The 19,606-nt window shown below is 37.9% G+C and overlaps 1 protein-coding gene across 1 annotated transcript in view; it reads left to right on the top strand.

Moving 5' to 3' along the window:
* Window positions 1-257: 257 nt before the first annotated feature.
* Window positions 258-19,606, top strand: part of DCTN2 (dynactin subunit 2) — a 206,060-nt gene continuing 186,711 nt past the window's right edge. Inside the window, exons 1-2 of the mRNA XM_053708190.1 lie at window positions 258-502; window positions 8,543-8,611. Of these exons, the coding sequence (XP_053564165.1) occupies window positions 467-502; window positions 8,543-8,611 (105 nt within the window). The 5' untranslated portion in view covers window positions 258-466. The remainder of the gene's footprint in view (window positions 503-8,542; window positions 8,612-19,606) is intronic.

Raw genomic sequence — 19,606 nt, 5'->3', positions numbered from 1 at the left:
GCTTTTTATTCTTTCACAAAAGGAAAAAATCTATTTTAGATGGACAATATTATTTTTATTTGATTATTAAAAATTCTATTGTTTGTTCACTATCCGGAATGGATCAATGAAGTTACTATAACTCTAAATTGAACAAGTTGTTATGTACAGTTTAAAACCAATATCGTTGAACCAGATGTTCAAGGAGGCTCGTCAGCTCATGGACTACACTTCCCATTAGGCACTGCGTCTGTTACGTCATTGTGTTAACTGCTCGTCTCACGCGATTTCCCCATCTACCGGTAGCTGCTACTGTATAACGGCTATAGGTGGTTTCACGACTTTTCTGCTTATTATTTAATATTGTTTCTGCAGCGCCTTAGCTTATATAGTCCATCCTGTGTTAACGCACTCCCCGATAGTTCCCAGTGGTTTCCTCCGCCGCAGTGAGACACGCCCGGCCCCTCCTGTCACCGAACACATAGCCATGGCCGACCCAAAGTACGCCGACCTACCCGGCATTGTAAGTACCCGAAGCCAAATCTGAGTGCAAGATGATGTTATTACAGTCTATGTGCACCGACCTGTATAGGAAGTATAACATAGTGCTGGGCGGTGTCCTGTGCATGTCTCAAGTGACAGGGAGGATGCTGTCTTTGTGTTACCCATCAGTCAGTGGATCTAGGGGGGTAAATACAAGTGTGAGCTTCACCAATTCGTTACTAGTCGCAGAGTAAAGCTATATATGGTGGTATATTTATTTTTTAACATTTATAATAATGTACACGTATTTATGTAAAGTTTATTATCTCTGTTGTAGAGCAAGTCATTTATAGAATATTAAGTATCCTCTTTAAATGTGTATTGTGTCCTCCCTCAAATGGAAATTGTTCAAGTGTTGTAATTTTCAATCGTTGACATCTCCCATTTGAGCAAAGCTCACCAAAACTGAAGGCACAGACTGATACTTTCTTGCTGCTTGTGTATCACTTGAAGACTTATTGGGACAGTCTAGTCAAAATTAAACTTTTATTATTCAGATAAGACATGCAATTTGAAACATTTTTCCAAATTACTTTTATAATCAAATTTGCTTTTTAAGGTTTATTTGTGTATATGAATTAGCTGATTTTGTGTTTTGAAACCACAACCTAATAAAATGGGTTGAGCTTGTAGGTTTAATCAGATCTCAATACTTTTATCACATTGTGTACATATACTTGCTTCTTTATCTTATATCTGTCCATAAAACAATCACCAATACTTGGAGAGAACAATGGCAAACTAACATACATTTTATTACCTTATCTCTTCTATACCCCATGCTTATGTAATTTATTCTGCTGGCTGTGTTTACACAGCTTGGCCTTAAGGCCAAAAACTTTCAGAATAGGTGGGGATACCACAGGCTAAATCAACTATTTCAAATGCCAATATAAGGGTAATATAAATACTTCAAAACAATTTAATACATTCCAGCAGGTAAAGTGGATAATTGGGAGAACATTTTTGAGTTAAAGTGAATGTAAAGTTTCATCAAGTAGTGCCCGATTTTTAAAAATACTATTAAAAACAGGGGCACTTTCATTGATGAAACTTTACATTGCACCATATTTGTAGAAATACCTCTTCGTCTTGAAAGCCACTCCAGCACTTCGCCAGCCCGTCGCCAGCCTCTTCCTACGTCAGCAATGACGATTCCGGCATCCTCCAATCATGGCTTCCCCCCGGGGGAAGCATTGCTTAAAGCAACGCCGTGATTGGAGAAAGGCTGGAATTGTCATTTCTTATGTAGGAAGAGGCTTGCGACAGGCTAGCGAAGCTCTGGAGCGGCTTTTAAGACGAAGAGGTAAGTATTTCTACAAATATGGTGCAATGTAAAGTTTCATCAATGAAAGTACCGCTCTATTTTTAAAAACCAGGCACTACTTGATGAAACTTTACATTCAATTTAACTGTCCCTTTAATGCGAATGTCTAGTGGTCCTTCTGATTATACCCAATGGAACGTGAAGATGTACAGTGGTTGATGCAGTTATTAAAGGGGTACTGTACCCAAAAATTTTCTTTCGTGATTCAGATTGAGCATGAAATTAAGCAACTTTCTAATTTACTCCTATTATCAAATTTTCTTCTTTCTCTTGGTATCTTTATTTGAAATGCATGAATGTAAGTTTAGATGCCGGCCCATTTTTGGTGAACAACCTGGGTTGTCCTTGCTGAATGGTGGATAAATTCATCCACCAATAAAAAAGTGCTGTCCAGAGTACTGAAACCAAAAATAAGCTTAGATGCCTTCTTTTTCAAATAATGATAGCAAGAGAACGAAAACAAATTGATATTAGGAGTAAATAAGAAAGTTGCTTAAAATTTCATGCTCTTTCTGAATTACAAAATATTTTTTTTGGGTACAGTGTCCCTTTAACGGAATAGTCTAGTCAAAATTAAACTTTCATGATTCAGATAGAGCATGCAATTTTAAGCAACTTACTAATTTACTCCTATTTGTCTTCGTTCTCTTGGTATCTTTATTTGAATGTTAGCTTAGAAGCCAACTCATTCTTGGTTCAGCACCTGGGTAGCGCTTGCTGATTGGCTACATTTAGACACCAATCAGAAAGTGCTTCCCAGGTGCTGAAACAAAAATGAGCCGGCTGCTAAACTTACATTCTTGCTTTTTTAGTAAATTGATAATAGCAGTAAATTAGAAAGTTGCTTAAAATTGCCTGCTCTATCTGAATCATGAACGTTTAATTTTGACTAGACTATTCTTTCAAACAACAAAAATTCTGGTGTTGACTGCTGCTTTAAATAACCAAACAGAAGTGAGCAACCAGATATAAAATAAAAGTTCACAATACTGTGGCCTAGATATTTGATATATACTATTTAATTTAAATAGAAAAGGAATCACAAACAAGGGCACCTTCTAGTGTAACACTGATGATATGTGAGCTTGGTATATACTTATTAAAACATACTCACAAGTGTGGCAGCACCCAATTATGCTTAGTGGGGCGTACTGGGAACTCTGTGTCCCAGCTCACTGATCCAAAGAGCGGGGGGAATCCTATTGACTGCTCCTATTGCTCTGAGCTGGATAATTAAAGCTCAGACTTCCAAAAATCTCAAAAAATAAGATTTTATTTTACAAATTTGTTTTAAAAAACAAAAGAGCACAACATGTACCCTATGTATATTAAAAAACAGTATCACAACGCGTTTCTCAGCTCTCCTGGCCTGAGGAAACAGCCAGGAGAGCTGAGAAACGCGCTGCGCTACTGTTTAATATACATAGGGTACATGTTGTGCTCTTTTGTTTTTTAAAATGAATTTGTAAAATAAAATCTTATTTTTTTGAGATTTTTGGAAGTTTGAGCTTTAATTATCCAGCTCACAGCAATAGGAGCAGTCAAGAGGATTTCCCCTGCTCTTTGGATCAGTGAGCTGGGACACAGAGTTCCTAGTACGCCCCACTAAGCACAATTGGGTGCTGCCACACTTGTGAGTATGTTTTGATAAGTATATACCAATCTCGCATATCATCAGTGTTACACTAGGAGGTGCCCTTGTTTGTGATTCCTTATTACAGAAGTCTATTGGAGCGAGTAGTGTTTTTACACAAGGAGCAGCCATCAATTATCATTTCCTGATCCAGGGAAGGGATCATACATAGTCCTTGGAAAGACACAGAATAGCATTGGACTTTTTTTTTTTTTATCAGATAAGACATTACTGCAATTTTTATAGATTGTTGATTTTTACTATATTATCTTTATCACTTCACTTTGTGCAGGAGACAATTGAGTATCATAATCAAACCAGGTGATTAGTAAATAACACCCCCCTAGAGTTGTAGCATTTTTTTTTTGTTATCAACAGTTGAGATATTTAATTTAAATGTAGGTTATGCTTAAATTTGAAAGGGACATGGTAGTGCAATAGTAAAATGCCCAAATGGGCTAGAACCATTATCTTATTGCACTACTGATTACCTCTGTGTTGTCACTCAAAGATTTTAAACACATAGTTAAAATGGTTCACTGGCAATGTCCAGCTCAGGAGCATAATCAGTAGTGGCATAAGTGCATAGCTGCCAATCACTGGCCATGTCCAATTTAGTATTAGAAGTGCATTGCCACTATGGAGCAGCCTACAGCCATGAGTTTAATTTCCTTTGATGGGGATAAACAAATAGAAGAATTGATCAGTGGAATAATAAAATGCTATTGGACAATCCCTTATTTTGAACATCAATTATACATAAGTTTTGTTTTTATAAATATATAGTTATAATAAATGTGGGCTTGTTGGTGTCATGTGTTTTACGGGTATGTATGTAGTCAGAGTAAAATATAAAGGATGAGAGTCACTACAGATGCTTGTTAGTGTTTGATCCCATTGCTAGATGCCACTGCTTAGAAACATGAAGTCATCTCATTTATAATTTCTTTTTCTTGCCCAGCCCTATTTTTAAGCATTTGGGTGTTGTCTGAGTCAGGCTCTTCAGAGTTTGCCCGAAATGTTATTGCTTTCCTGGCAGAAATATGAGCTTGTGATTTTTATTGACTATGGTTACTGTTAGTTGTTGGCATTTTCTTGCCAGATTGTGTCAACGTAAGGTTTTATTATTCTCCTTTTAAATATTTGATATGATTCTTCATCAGTATAGTCCGCACTTTGAGCAGTGATTTTAGTACGTCTGAAGGGTTAAATGTTCATGGTGTTACTGTTAAAAATACAAAATGTTAGATTATCTGGAAGGAGAAACTTAGCAAGCAAATTCTTGGCATACAGTAAATATTACTTTACTGGCGCAAACGTCAACATATCTTTTATACTTTCTCCCGACTTTCCTCCTTTATAACCTTCAATGACTGAGATGGCCTTTTTTAAGCATAAAATAAATCCATAATAACAAAAATACATCAATTATTTACTGTGTCTAGTTTAAAGAGACTTATATATTGATATTTGAAATTAACCTTGTGTTTTGTTTTTTTCATAAGTGAGATTCCAAAAACGAAGTTTTTTCAACTTAGGTTAAATTCCATTAAAGGGACAGTCAACACCCATGAAAACTTTCTACCATACCTTAGATCAACAACAAAAAATGAGCCTGCACCGCATCCCATCTTAAATAACACTAACGTTAGGTGGCTAATCTTCAATGAACATTTAGTTAACAGCGGCAGATATGGCCGCCAAACTCCTCCCCCTGTTACGTAGGAAGCTTCTTCTCCAAGTCTTCAGCCAATGAAAATCAAATCCTCGGCTAGATTCTTTAGCCGCATTCACGGAGACACTGTTCTATTTCTAATAGCGCATTAGAAATAGAACAGTGTCCCTGTGAACGAGTATTTATTTAAAACAAGAAAGGTACGGAGGGGGAGGAGTTTGGTGGCCATATCTGCCGCTGTTAACTAAATGTTCATTGAAGATTAGCCACCTAACGTTAGTGTTATTTAAGATGGGATGCGGTGCAGGCTCATTTTTTGTTGTTGATCTAAGGTATGGTAGAACGTTTTCATGGGTGTTGACTGTCCCTTTAATAAGTATTTTTTCATATATATATAGAAAGCAGTGTCTCTTCTTCACATTTTTGGCCTAATTTGACAGTTCACATTTTCTGCTATCATTGCTTGCATTTGTCACCTCAGTTTAGTTGTAATCTCATGTCCCCATCTATATGCAGAAATACAACAGATTGTTAGGGCATCACTACACTAGCATTGGATTTTTTAAAAGAAGATTGTTACACTAAAGTTGCCCAAAATATGTAAAATGCTTTTCTTTATTACTACCCGATCTCTCTTATGCAGCTTTATAGCTTTGCTCTTTCTTCAGTCTAATTTATTTAGCTGACAGAAATTCTGGTTAGTAAAAACAATGGCCCCCATTTCAATAATTCAATAGAGCCGTGTGAAAACATTGGGCTCCAACAGATGTGCTGGACTTCTCAGACTTTTACATTGAGGATGCTTAAAGGGACAGTTAAGTCATAATTCGACAAAAGCATACAATTTTAAACAACTTTCCAATTTACTTCTATTATTTAATTTGCTTCCTTCTCTTGTTATCCTTTGAGGAAAAGTTTATCTAGGTAAGCTCAGGAGCAGCAAAGAACTTAGGTTCTAGCTGCTGATTGGTGGCTATATATATATATATATATATATATATATATATATATATATATATATATATATATATATATCTATATATATATATATATATCGATTGTCATTGGCTCACCCATGTGTTCAGTTAGAAACCAGTAGTGCTGCTCCTTCAAGAGAATGAAGCAAATTTGATAATAGAAGTAAACTTGAAAGTTATTTAAAATTGTATGTTCTACCTAAATCATGATAGAAAAAGATTGGGTTATTTTTTATTTAAATTTAAAACCAATTAGCACCACCACTGTCTGAGTTAATAAATCTGCGCAAGTTGCTTATACAGTATCACAGAAAAAGCTTGTTAAGCTCATGAAACACTGTAAAAAACACTTCAAGCAAAAGGTATGTGGGTAAAATAAAGCATGAAGTCTGATTCAGTATTATCATTGCTTAAAGGAAAAGTCACAATTTAATCTTCATGATTCCAATAGAGCATGATTATTTTAACAACTTCCTAATTTACTTCTATTATCTAATTGTGTTTGTTATCTTGTTATCTTTTCTTGAAGAGCATACCTAGGTAGGCTCCGGAGCAGCAGTGCACTACTAGGAGCTATCTGCTGATTGGTGGTTGGACCTATATGCCTCTTGTCATTGGCTTAATAGATGTGTAGTAGAGCTGGATTTAACTTTGTGTTTAATCCCTTGCAGTGCTCTGAAAAATGAAGGATTTTTGAGACTAGGAGGGATGAGATATTCCAAGAAAAAAAATCCAATTTGGTGATAGAAGTAAATTGTAAATTTGATTAAAATTGTATGCTGTATCTGAGTCATGAGAGACACATTTTGGGTTTCACAATTCTTGAATACCTAGTACAGGTTCAGTTACAATTAACCTAAAATGTCAGGTAATATCAATTTATGTTGTGTAAACTGAAAATGATCAATGCTATATATGTTTTTGTAACATTATATACCTCCATATGTTTAATTGTAATTGGAAATTAACGTTTTGATAGTATTTTTCGGTACGTTTCATGGTTTAAAAGTCTGACTTGAACTATAATTTTTAATTTTCTAAATAATTAGTTAAATATTTAAAGGGGTACTAAACCCAAATTTTTTTTCTTTAATGATTCAGATAGAAAGTTACTTAGAGACACTGAACCCAAATCTTTGCTTTCATGATTCAGATAGAGCATGACATTTTAAGCAACTTTCTAATTTACTCCTATTATCATTTTTTCTTAGTTCTCTTGCTATCTTTACTTTAAAAGCAAGAATGTAAATCTTAGCAGCCAGCCCATTTTAGGTTCAGCACCATGGAAAGAGCTTGCTTTTTGGAGGCTTACATTAACCCTCCAATAAGCAAGCATAACCCAGGTTCTCAAACAAAAATGGGCCGGCTCCTATGCATCACATGCCTGCTTTTAAATAAAGATAGCAAGTGAATGAAGAAAAATTGACTATAGGAGTAAATTAGATAGTTGCTTAAAATGGCATGCTCTATCTGAATCATGCAAGAAAAAAATTGGGTTTAGTGTCCCTTTAAAATTGCTGCTTTAATTTACTCCTATTATCAATTTTTCTGTCCTCTGCTATCTTTATTTGAAAAAGCAAGAATGTGAGCTTAGCACCCAGCCCATTTTTGGTTCAGCACTCTCGGTAGCGCTTGCTGATTGATGGCTACATTTAGCCACCAATCAACAAGCACAACCCAGGTGCTGAACCAAAAATAGGCCGGCTCCTAAGCTCACATTCTTGCTTTTTCAAATAAAGATAGCAGAGGACAAAGAAAAATTGATAACAGGAGTAAATTAGAGCATGAAATTTTATGCAAGTTTCTATCTGAATCATGAAAGAAAAAATGTGGGTTTAGTGTCCCTAATAATATATGAACAGGGCATGCACAGAAACCTCAGTTGTGGGGGGAGCCCTGGATACAACCAATGTGTGATGCTTGACACAGTTAAAATTAGTTTCCAGGTCACCATAGCTTTAAAAATGGGGGGGAAGCCTAACTCATCAAATAATATGGTTTTTCTTGTTCTGATAGGTTAGATTCTATGCAGCGCTGGTAATCGACACAATATTTGGGTTATTGATTAGATTAGAATGGCATTTAAAACAAAAAAACAAAGCACATAACTGTCATACTACTTATTGTGTTGTATATTTCTGACTTTTCTGTTATGTATTAGCATAAAAATGTAATAAAGTGCTATTGTAATAAAAAAAAAACGGTCACATGGGACGCTTTGCATTCTTGTCTTTCTCCAAATGTATTTATTTTGTAATCAGGAAGAAATTGATCAGACGGATATCATAGTAGAATAGGGTTGAGAAAAAAATGTTTTGGATGGCAGAGGACCACGGAGCTTGTACAGTTTTTTGTTGTTTTTTTTGTCCCTAATATCATTTTTTTGTTTTCCCATTTGTGTTTTTCAGGCAAGGAATGAGCCAGATGTATATGAAACAAGTGACTTGCCGGAGGATGATCAAGCAGAGTTTGATGCAGTAAGACAACATTAAACCTACATTATTCTGGTTCTGTTTTGATGTAAAAAGTCTGATAGCATTAGTTACTCCAAATGATTTATTATGGTCCTTTTAGACGGACATGTATTACATTACCTAGCTACACTTAAGTTGCCATTAGAAATCATAGTAGTGAGTTTTTAGTTCATACAATTGTTAAATAATGTGCTGTTTCCAAGGTTACAATTTTAAAATAAATTGTTATAAGATATAATGCTGGGCTTAACAATGTTGTTTCTAATATAGGAACCAGCCTAAAAAATTAAGGCCCAGAAATTAAGTGGCTGAATGATTTTATTTGATCTTTTCCTTGGCAAACAGAGGGTTGATTCGTGACTGCAAACCACACTTGCTGAAGAACACATGCAGCATAAACAGACCCTTACATCAGGTTCTCTATCAGGCTGCATGTGCCAAGAGAGTTAAAGTGACACATGACACACAGCTGTGCTGGAATTCAAAGTGTGAAGGGGATAGGTACGTCTGTCAGCTCTGGCACCTCTTTCCTGCCAAGAAGCAGTGCCAGGGAACCATGGTACCTGATTTCTCAAGCCCCATTCTAATTTTTTTTCTTTTGTGATTCAGGTAGAGCATGCAATTTCAAGCAACTTTCTAATTTACTCCTATTACCAAATTTTCTTCATTCTCTTGGTATCTTTATTTGAAATGCAAGAATGTAAGTTTAGATGCCGGCCCATTTTTGGTAAATAACCTGGGTTATTCTTGCTGATTGGTGGATACATTCATCCACCAATAAAAAAGTGCTGTCCAGGGTACTGAACCAAAAAAGAAGCTTAGATGCCTTCTTTTTCTAATAAAGATAGCAAGTGAACAAAGAAAAATTGATAATAGGAGTAAATTAGAAAGTTGCTTAAAATTGCATGCTCTATCTGAATCGTGAAAGAAAAAATTTGGGTTTAGTGTCCCTTTAACTGTAGCTAGGCAGTACATTACATGGTAATGTTTAATTGGGGAAATCACACTTAGCTCTGATTTATGTGCACTAAAAATAGGTGTGCAGTGCACAACATAATCCAAAAACTAAATATTTAGGATACTCCTAAAAAATAAAAGCACACACGCAAAAAAAGTGGTGTGTGTCTAAGTAGTCTTCTTTTTTTAAATGAAATCCTAGAATACTTTACAATAACTTCCTTTCCTGGAATGAGCAATTTTCTTATAGTTTGACATCACCCAGCATTCACACATGTCTCTATCCTCTGCTTAGTTCACTTCCTCAGTGAATGTAATGGGAGGCACAAAGCTGATCACTGCAGCATTAACTGATTGTAAAGTGTTTTTGCCTCACTTACTGTTGTATTTTAGATATATGTAATTTGGTGTGTAAGGATAACACACAAAAATAATGATAAAACAGCACTTTAGAAAGAAAATAGTCTTTGCAGGTGTATCAGAAGAATTTAACATTATTATTTCATTATTTTACTTTAGCTTTTTTAATTCCCATTGAATGCTAAACAATTGAAACATGACCCATACATAAGTGTAACAACGGAGTTCCTTGCTGACAATTTTTAATTTGCCAGCAAAATATTAAGTGTAGAAATGTCTAATTGCTAAATCTAAGCCTTCTCCAGAAATAAACTTTCTTCATTATACATTTAATATAATTGAAAACCAACTTAAAATCGTCCTGGCGATACTTGCCAAATTTAGACCAGTATTTGCTTTAATACCATAGATTTGAGTATATTAGTAATTACAGAGTTATTTTATAAATCACTTTGTTTTCAAATATTTTTTATAATTCGATTTTAATAATCATCATTTGCATGATTTATAAAAAAAAAAAATCTGTCATAAAGTGTAGAAGGAATGAAAAATTATCACAAAATACATTGACTGCACATTGTTTTGTCAGATCCCTAAATCTCTCTCTTTCAGAAAACTTTAGTATTCTGAGCTCAAATATTTATAAAGTCTCCCACCAATTGTTATACGATCACTTATCTGTTCAGGAACACTGACTTTACTGTGAAACATGTTAGCTACTCTTTGAGTTATGCAGGATATTAAAGGGATGCTAGACACTTAATACATTTCATTCACCTCCCTCTAATCATAAGTGCTGCCATTATAAAACCTAGGTTACTGCAGATATCTGAAGGAGAGTTGCTGCATATATGCAAACAGGTCAGCACTGGAATGTACTGAAAGCTAGATTTCAACATGGCGGTACCCATGACTAGAGGGAGCCGGAGAATAACTTCAAAACTAAGCTTATAAATATATTTAATGTTTCATGTCCATTTTAAGATACAAATGTTGCCACAATTCTTCTAGCAACCAGTTAATGAACATTGCTTTTAGATCCTGAAATTATTGTCTTATACTGTATTTGTATACTGTATTTGATACCTGTTTATGGCAGCTGGTTTTGCATCAAGAGTGTACAAACCCCTCTGGACGTTCAGGGTATACTGGGTTTGGATTTTGTTTGAGGTTTAAATAAATGTAATTTAACATTTCAAGCAGCAAAATGATATGCCAAAGCAACATATATAATGAGCCTAAACACTGACATAAAATAAGGGGTAAGATTTGTTTACTGGCTGTCAATGTTATGTTTACAGTTTTAATTTGTAAGCGAGTTTGTGGGTTACTTTTTTTTTAAAATGTAAAGTTTGATTAAATATTCTGCATTTCACACTTACCATTAGAATATTTGCAAGTCATTTTTTTTTTTTAATATATATATATATATATATATATATATATATATATATATATATATATATGTACATGAAACCCAACATTTTTCTGTCATGATTCAGATAGAGAATACAATTTTAAACAACTTTCTAATTTACTTCTATTATTTAATCTGTTTCATTCTCTTGGTATCATTTGTTGAAGGAGCAGCAATGCACTACTAGTTTCTAACTGAACACATGGGTGAGCCAGTCACATTCAATATATATATATATATATATATATATTACACACACAGGGAGTGCAGAATTATTAGGCAAGTTGTATTTTTGAGGATTAATTTTATTATTGAACAACAACCATGTTCTCAATGAACCCAAAAAACTCATTAATATCAAAGCTGAATAGTTTTGGAAGTAGTTTTTAGTTTGTTTTTAGTTATAGCTATTTTAGGGGGATATCTGTGTGTGCAGGTGACTATTACTGTGCATAATTATTAGGCAACTTAACTAAAAACAAATATATACCCATTTCAATTATTTATTTTTACCAGTGAAACCAATATAACATCTCAACATTCACAAATATACATTTCTCTTGTTAAGTGTATCCAGTCCACGGATCATCCATTACTTATGGGATATTAACTCCTCCCCAACAGGAAGTGCAAGAGGATTCACCCAGCAGAGCTGCTATATAGCTCCTCCCCTAACTGCCATTCCCAGTCATTCTCTTGCACCCAACGAATAGATAGGATGTGTGAGAGGACTGTGGTGATTATACTTAGTTTCATACCTTCAATCAAAAGTTTGTTGTTTTATAATAGCACCGGAGTGTGTTATTCCTTCTCTGGTAGAATTTGAAGAAGAATCTACCTGAGTTTTTCTATGATTTTAGCCGGAGTAGTTAAGATCATATTGCTGTTTCTCGGCCATCTGAGGAGAGGTAAACTTCAGATCAGGGGACAGCGGGCAGATTAATCTGCAAAGAGGTATGTAGCAGCTTATTATTTTCTGACAATGGAATTGATGAGAAAATTCTGCCATACCGATATAATGTAAACTCAGCCTTAAATGCAGTAGCAGCAACTGGTATCAGGCTGTCATGTATGTATATTTTACACTTCAGTATTCTGGGGAATGGCACTTCACTGGAATTATACTGTATGCATAAAACTTTAGCCTAATTTGCAGGGACTAGCAACAGGCTTTTTAATAACACTCAATTTATTAATGTTAAACGTTTTTTGCTGGCATGTAAAATCGTTTAATTTTCTGAGGTACTGGGTGAAAAAATGTTTTGGGCACTATTTTTTTCCACTTGGCAGTCGTTTTATTTAATTTATGACAGTTTACTGATCTCTCTCACTGTTATGTGTGAGGGGGAGGGGCCTTTTTTGGCTCTTTTGCTACGCATCAAAAGATTCAGTCAGAAGTTTATTGTCTTCCCTGCATGATCCGGTTCATCTCTACAGAACTCAGGGGTCTTCAAAACTTGTTTTGAGGGAGGTAATCACTCACAGCAGAGCTGTGAAATTGTAGTTGACTGTGATAAAAAAAAAAAACGTTTATTTCTGTATTTTTTTTTTTTTTCTGCTATCAGGGTTAGTTATCCTTTGCTAATGGGAGCAATCCTTTGCTAAAATTGTGTTTTTTACAAAGATTTGATGCTATAACTTTTCAGTTTATTAATTTTCAACTGTCATAACTTTTTCTGTGCTTCTTATAGGCACAGTACGTTTTCATATTATAGTAAATTACTTGAAAAGTATTTCCAAGTTGCTAGTTTATTTGCTAGTGTGTTAAACATGTCTGATTCAGAGGAAGATATCTGTGCTATATGTGCTAAAGCCAAAGTGGAGCCCAATAGAAATTTATGTACTAACTGTATTGATGCTACTTTAAATAAAAGTCAATCTGTACAAATTGAACATATTTCACCAAACAACGAGGGGAGAGTTATGCCGACTAACTCGCCTCACGTGTCAGTACCTGCATCTCCCGCTCGGGAGGTGCGTGATATTGTAGCGCCGAGTACATCTGGGCGGCCATTACAAATCACATTACAGGATATGGCTACTGTTATGACTGAAGTTTTGGCTAAATTACCAGAACTAAGAGGTAAGCGTGATCACTCTGGGGTGAGAACAGAGTGCGCTGATAATATTAGGGCCATGTCAGACACTGCGTCACAATTTGCAGAACATGAGGACGGAGAGCTTCATTCTGCGGGTGACGGTTCTGATCCAAACAAACTGGATTCAGATATTTCAAATTTTAAATTTAAGCTGGAAAACCTCCGTGTATTACTAGGGGAGGTGTTAGCGGCTCTGAATGATTGTAACACAGTTGCAATACCAGAGAAAATGTGTAGGTTGGATAAATATTTTGCGGGTACCAGGCGAGTACTGACGTTTTTCCTATACCTAAGAGACTTACTGAAATTGTTACTAAGGAGTGGGATAGACCCGGTGTGCCGTTCTCACCCCCTCCGATATTTAGAAAGATGTTTCCAATAGACGCCACCACACGGGACTTATGGCAAACGGTCCCTAAGGTGGAGGGAGCAGTTTCTACTTTAGCTAAGCGTACCACTATCCCGGTGGAGGATAGCTGTGCCTTTTCAGATCCAATGGATAAAAAGTTAGAGGGTTACCTTAAGAAAATGTTTGTTCAACAAGGTTTTATATTGCAACCTCTTGCATGCATTGCGCCTGTCACGGCTGCAGCAGCATTTTAGTTTGAGTCTCTGGAAGAGACACTTGAATCAGCTCCATTAGATGAGATTACACACAAGCTTAATGCCCTTAAGTTAGCTAACTCATTTATTTCAGATGCCGTAGTACATTTAACTAAACTTACGGCTAAGAATTCCGGATTCGCCATTCAGGCACGCAGAGCACTGTGGCTAAAATCCTGGTCAGCTGACGTTACTTCTAAATCTAAATTGCTTAATATACCTTTCAAAGGGCAGACCTTATTCGGGCCCGGGTTGAAAGAAATTATCGCTGACATTACAGGAGGTAAAGGCCATGCCCTGCCTCAAGACAGAGCCAAACCTAAGGCTAGACAGTCTAATTTTCGTTCCTTTCGTAATTTCAAAGCAGGAGCAGCATCAACTTCCTCTGCACCAAAACAGGAAGGAGCTGTTGCTCGCTACAGACAAGGCTGGAGACCTAACCAGTCCTGGAACAAGGGCAAGCAGGCCAGGAAACCTGCTGCTGCCCCTAAGACAGCATGAATCGAGGGCCCCCGATCCGGGAACGGATCTAGTGGGGGGCAGACTTTCTCTCTTCGCCCAGGCTTGGGCAAGAGATGTCCAGGATCCCTGGGCGTTAGAGATCATATCTCAGGGATACCTTCTAGACTTCAAATTCTCTCCCCCAAGAGGGAGATTTCATTTGTCAAGGTTGTCAACAAACCAAATAAAGAAAGAGGCGTTTCTACGCTGCGTACAAGATCTTTTATTAATGGGAGTGATCCATCCGGTTCCGCGGTCGGAACAAGGACAAGGGTTTTACTCAAATCTGTTTGTGGTTCCCAAAAAAGAGGGAACTTTCAGGCCAATCTTGGATTTAAAGATCCTAAACAAATTCCTAAGAGTTCCATCGTTCAAAATGGAAACTATTCGGACAATTTTACCCATGATCCAAAAGGGTCAGTACATGACCACAGTGGATTTAAAGGATGCTTACCTTCACATACCGATTCACAAAGATCATTACCGGTATCTAAGGTTTGCCTTTCTAGACAGGCATTACCAGTTTGTAGCTCTTCCATTCGGATTGGCTACGGCTCCGAGAATCTTCACAAAGGTTCTGGGTGCTCTTCTGGCGGTACTAAGACCGCGAGGAATTGCGGTAGCTCCGTACCTAGACGACATTCTGATACAAGCTTCAAGCTTTCAAACTGCCAAGTCTCATACAGAGTTAGTACTGGCATTTCTAAGGTCGCATGGATGGAAGGTGAACGAAAAGAAGAGTTCTCTCTTTCCACTCACAAGAGTTCCCTTCTTGGGGACTCTTATAGATTCTGTAGAAATGAAGATTTACCTGACAGAAGACAGGTTAACAAAGCTTCAAAATGCATGCCGTGTCCTTCATTCCATTCAACACCCGTCAGTAGCTCAATGCATGGAGGTGATCGGCTTAATGGTAGCAGCAATGGACATAGTACCCTTTGCATGCCTACATCTCAGACCGCTGCAATTGTGCATGCTAAGTCAGTGGAATGGGGATTACTCAGACTTGTCCCCTACTCTGAATCTGGATCAAGAGACCAGAAATTCTCTTCTATGGTGGCTTTCTCGGCCACATCTGTCCAGGGGGATGCCATTCAGCAGGCCGGACTGGACAATTGTAACAACAGACGCCAGCCTACTAGGTTGGGGCGCTGTCTGGAATTCTCTGAAGGCTCAGGGACAATGGAATCAGGAGGAGAGTCTCCTACCAATAAACATTCTGGAATTGAGAGCAGTTCTCAATGCCCTTCTGGCTTGGCCCCAGTTAACAACTCGGGGGTTCATCAGGTTTCAGTCGGACAACATCACGACTGTAGCTTACATCAACCATCAGGGAGGGACAAGAAGCTCCCTAGCAATGATGGAAGTATCAAAGATAATTCGCTGGGCAGAGTCTCACTCTTGCCACCTGTCAGCAATCCACATCCCGGGAGTGGAGAACTGGGAGGCGGATTTCTTAAGTCGTCAGACTTTTCATCTGGGGGAGTGGGAACTTCATCCGGAGGTCTTTGCCCAAATACTTCGACGTTGGGGCAAACCAGAGATAGATCTCATGGCGTCTCGACAGAACGCCAAGCTTCCTCGTTACGGGTCCAGATCCAGGGATCCGGGAGCGGTTCTGATAGATGCTTTGACAGCACCTTGGACCTTCGGGATGGCTTATGTGTTTCCACCCTTCCCGATGCTTCCTCGATTGATTGCCAGAATCAAACAGGAGAGAGCATCAGTGATTCTAATAGCGCCTGCATGGCCACGCAGGACTTGGTATGCAGATCTAGTGGACATGTCATCCTGTCCACCTTGGTCGCTACCTCTGAAACAGGACCTTCTGATCCAGGGTCCCTTCAAACATCAAAATCTAATTTCTCTGAAGCTGACTGCTTGGAAATTGAACGCTTGATTTTATCAAAACGTGTTTTTTCTGAGTCAGTTATTGATACCTTAATACAGGCTAGGAAGCCTGTTACCAGAAAGATTTACCATAAGATATGGCGCAAATACTTATATTGGTGCGAATCCAAGAGTTACTCATGGAGTAAGGTTAGGATTCCGAGGATATTGTCTTTTCTACAAGAAGGTTTAGAAAAGGGTTTATCCGCTAGTTCCTTAAAGGGACAGATTTCAGCTCTGTCCATTCTTTTACACAAACGTCTGTCAGAAGTTCCGGACGTTCAAGCTTTTTGTCAGGCTTTAGCTAGGATCAAGCCTGTGTTTAAAACTGTTGCTCCACCATGGAGTTTGAACTTAGTTCTTAATGTTTTACAGGGGGTTCCGTTTGAACCCCTTCATTCCATTGATATCAAGTTGTTATCTTGGAAAGTTCTGTTTTTAATGGCGATTTCCTCGGCTCGAAGAGTCTCTGAGTTATCTGCCTTACATTGTGATTCTCCTTATCTGATTTTTCATTCAGACAAGGTAGTTCTGCGTACTAAACCTGGGTTCCTACCTAAGGTGGTCACTAACAGGAATATCAATCAAGAGATTGTGGTTCCATCTTTGTGTCCTAATCCTTCTTCGAAAAAGGAACGTCTGCTACACAATCTAGATGTAGTCCGTGCCCTGAAATTTTATCTACAGGCAACTAAGGATTTTCGACAAACGTCTTCCCTGTTTGTCGTTTATTCTGGTCAGAGGAGAGGTCAAAAAGCTTCGGCTACCTCTCTCTCCTTTTGGCTTCGTAGCATAATACGGTTAGCCTATGAGACTGCTGGACAGCAGCCTCCTGAAAGAATTACAGCACATTCTACTAGAGCTGTGGCTTCTACTTGGGCCTTTAAGAATGAGGCTTCTGTTGAACAGATTTGCAAGGCTGCAACTTGGTCTTCTCTTCATACTTTTTCCAAATTTTACAAATTTGACACTTTTGCTTCTTCGGAGGCTGTTTTTGGGAGAAAGGTTCTTCAGGCAGTGGTTCCTTCCGTATAAAGAGCCTGCCTGTCCCTCCCGTCATCCGTGTACTTTAGCTTTGGTATTGGTATCCCATAAGTAATGGATGATCCGTGGACTGGATACACTTAACAAGAGAAAACATAATTTATGCTTACCTGATAAATTTATTTCTCTTGTAGTGTATCCAGTCCACGGCCCGCCCTGTCACTTTAAGGCAGGTAATTTTTCCATTAAACTACAGTCACCACTGCACCCTATGGTTTTCCTTTCTCTGCATGTTTTCGGTCGAATGACTGGTAATGGCAGTTAGGGGAGGAGCTATATAGCAGCTCTGCTGGGTGAATCCTCTTGCACTTCCTGTTGGGGAGGAGTTAATATCCCATAAGTAATGGATGATCCGTGGACTGGATACACTACAAGAGAAATAAATTTATCAGGTAAGCATAAATTATGTTTTCTGACATTCAAAAACAAAACAAAAACAAATCAGTGACCAATATAGCCACCTTTCTTTGCAAGGACACTCAAAAGCCTGCCATCCATGGATTCTGTCAGTGTTTTGATCTGTTCACCATCAACATTGCGTGCAGCAGCAACCACAGCCTCCCAGACACTGTTCAGAGAGGTGTACTGTTTTCCCTCCTTGTAAATCTCACATTTGATGATGGACCACAGGTTCTCAATGGGGTTCAGATCAGGTGAACAAGGAGGCCATGTCATTAGATTTTCTTCTTTTATACCCTTTCTTGCCAGCCACGCTGTGGAGTACTTGGACGCGTGTGATGGAGCATTGTCCTGCATGAAAATCATGTTTTTCTTGAAGGATGCAGACTTCTTCCTGTACCACTGCTTGAAGAAGGTGTCTTCCAGAAACTGGCAGTAGGACTGGGAGTTGAGCTTGACTCCATCCTCAACCCGAAAAGGCCCCACAAGCTCATCTTTGATGATACCAGCCCAAACCAGTACTCCACCTCCACCTTGCTGGCGTCTGAGTCGGACTGGAGCTCTCTGCCCTTTACCAATCCAGCCACGGGCCCATCCATCTGGCCAATCAAGACTCACTCTCATTTCATCAGTCCATAAAACCTTAGAAAAATCAGTCTTGAGATATTTCTTGGGTCAGTCTTGACGTTTCAGCTTGTGTGTCTTGTTCAGTGGTGGTCGTCTTTCAGCCTTTCTTACCTTGGCCATGTCTCTGAGTATTGCACACCTTGTGCTTTTGGGCACTCCAGTGATGTTGCAGCTCTGAAATATGGCCAAACTGGTGGCATCTTGGCAGCTGCACCTTGACTTTTCTCAGTTCATGGGCAGTTATTTTGCGCCTTGGTTTTTCCACACGCTTCTTGCGACCCTGTTGACTATTTTGAATGAAACGCTTGATTGTTCGATGATCACGCTTCAGAAGCTTTGCAATTTTAAGAGTGCTGCATCCCTCTGCAAGATATCTCACTATTTTTGACTTTTCTGAGCCTGTCAAGTCCTTCTTTTGACCCATTTTGCCAAAGGAAAGGAAGTTGCCTAATAATTATGCACACCTGATATAGGGTGTTGATGTCATTAGACCACACCCCTTCTCATTACAGAGATGCACATCACCTAATATGCTTAATTGGTAGTAGGCTTTCGAGCCTATACAGCTTGGAGTAAGACAACATGCATAAAGAGGATGATGTGGTCAAAATACTCATTTGCCTAATAATAATTCTGCACTCCCTGTATATACATACATATACAGCCACCAATCAACAGCTAGAACCTAGTTTCTGTGCTGCTCATGAACTTGCCTAGATAAACCTTTCAGCAAATGATAACAAGAGAAGAAAGCAAATTAAAATATAGCTGCAAGCAGCAATAGAGGTGGCCAAGCGCATTGCCTTTGCAATGGCATAAAAGCTGCTAAGTCACAATATTTAGCAAATTTCACAACTTTAACTTAAGCGGTTGCAAAGAAAACATATTTTTGCGTAAACCAATATGGCTGCCATAACAAATTTTTTCAACATGAGCAACTGTGACTCTTGGTTACAATATTAGGTTACACAGCACGTTTCACAGTTCTAACATAAGCGTTTGCAAGGAAAATAAATTTTTTAAATTTTCGCATAAAACAAAATGGCTGCCAAATCATATGATATACTGCCTCCATATTATGCACAATAGTTCTCACCATAG

The sequence above is a fragment of the Bombina bombina genome, chromosome 3, assembly GCF_027579735.1.
Source record: "Bombina bombina isolate aBomBom1 chromosome 3, aBomBom1.pri, whole genome shotgun sequence".
NCBI classification, from domain to species: Eukaryota; Metazoa; Chordata; class Amphibia; order Anura; family Bombinatoridae; genus Bombina; species Bombina bombina.
This window is presented reverse-complemented; position numbering and strand designations above follow the sequence as displayed.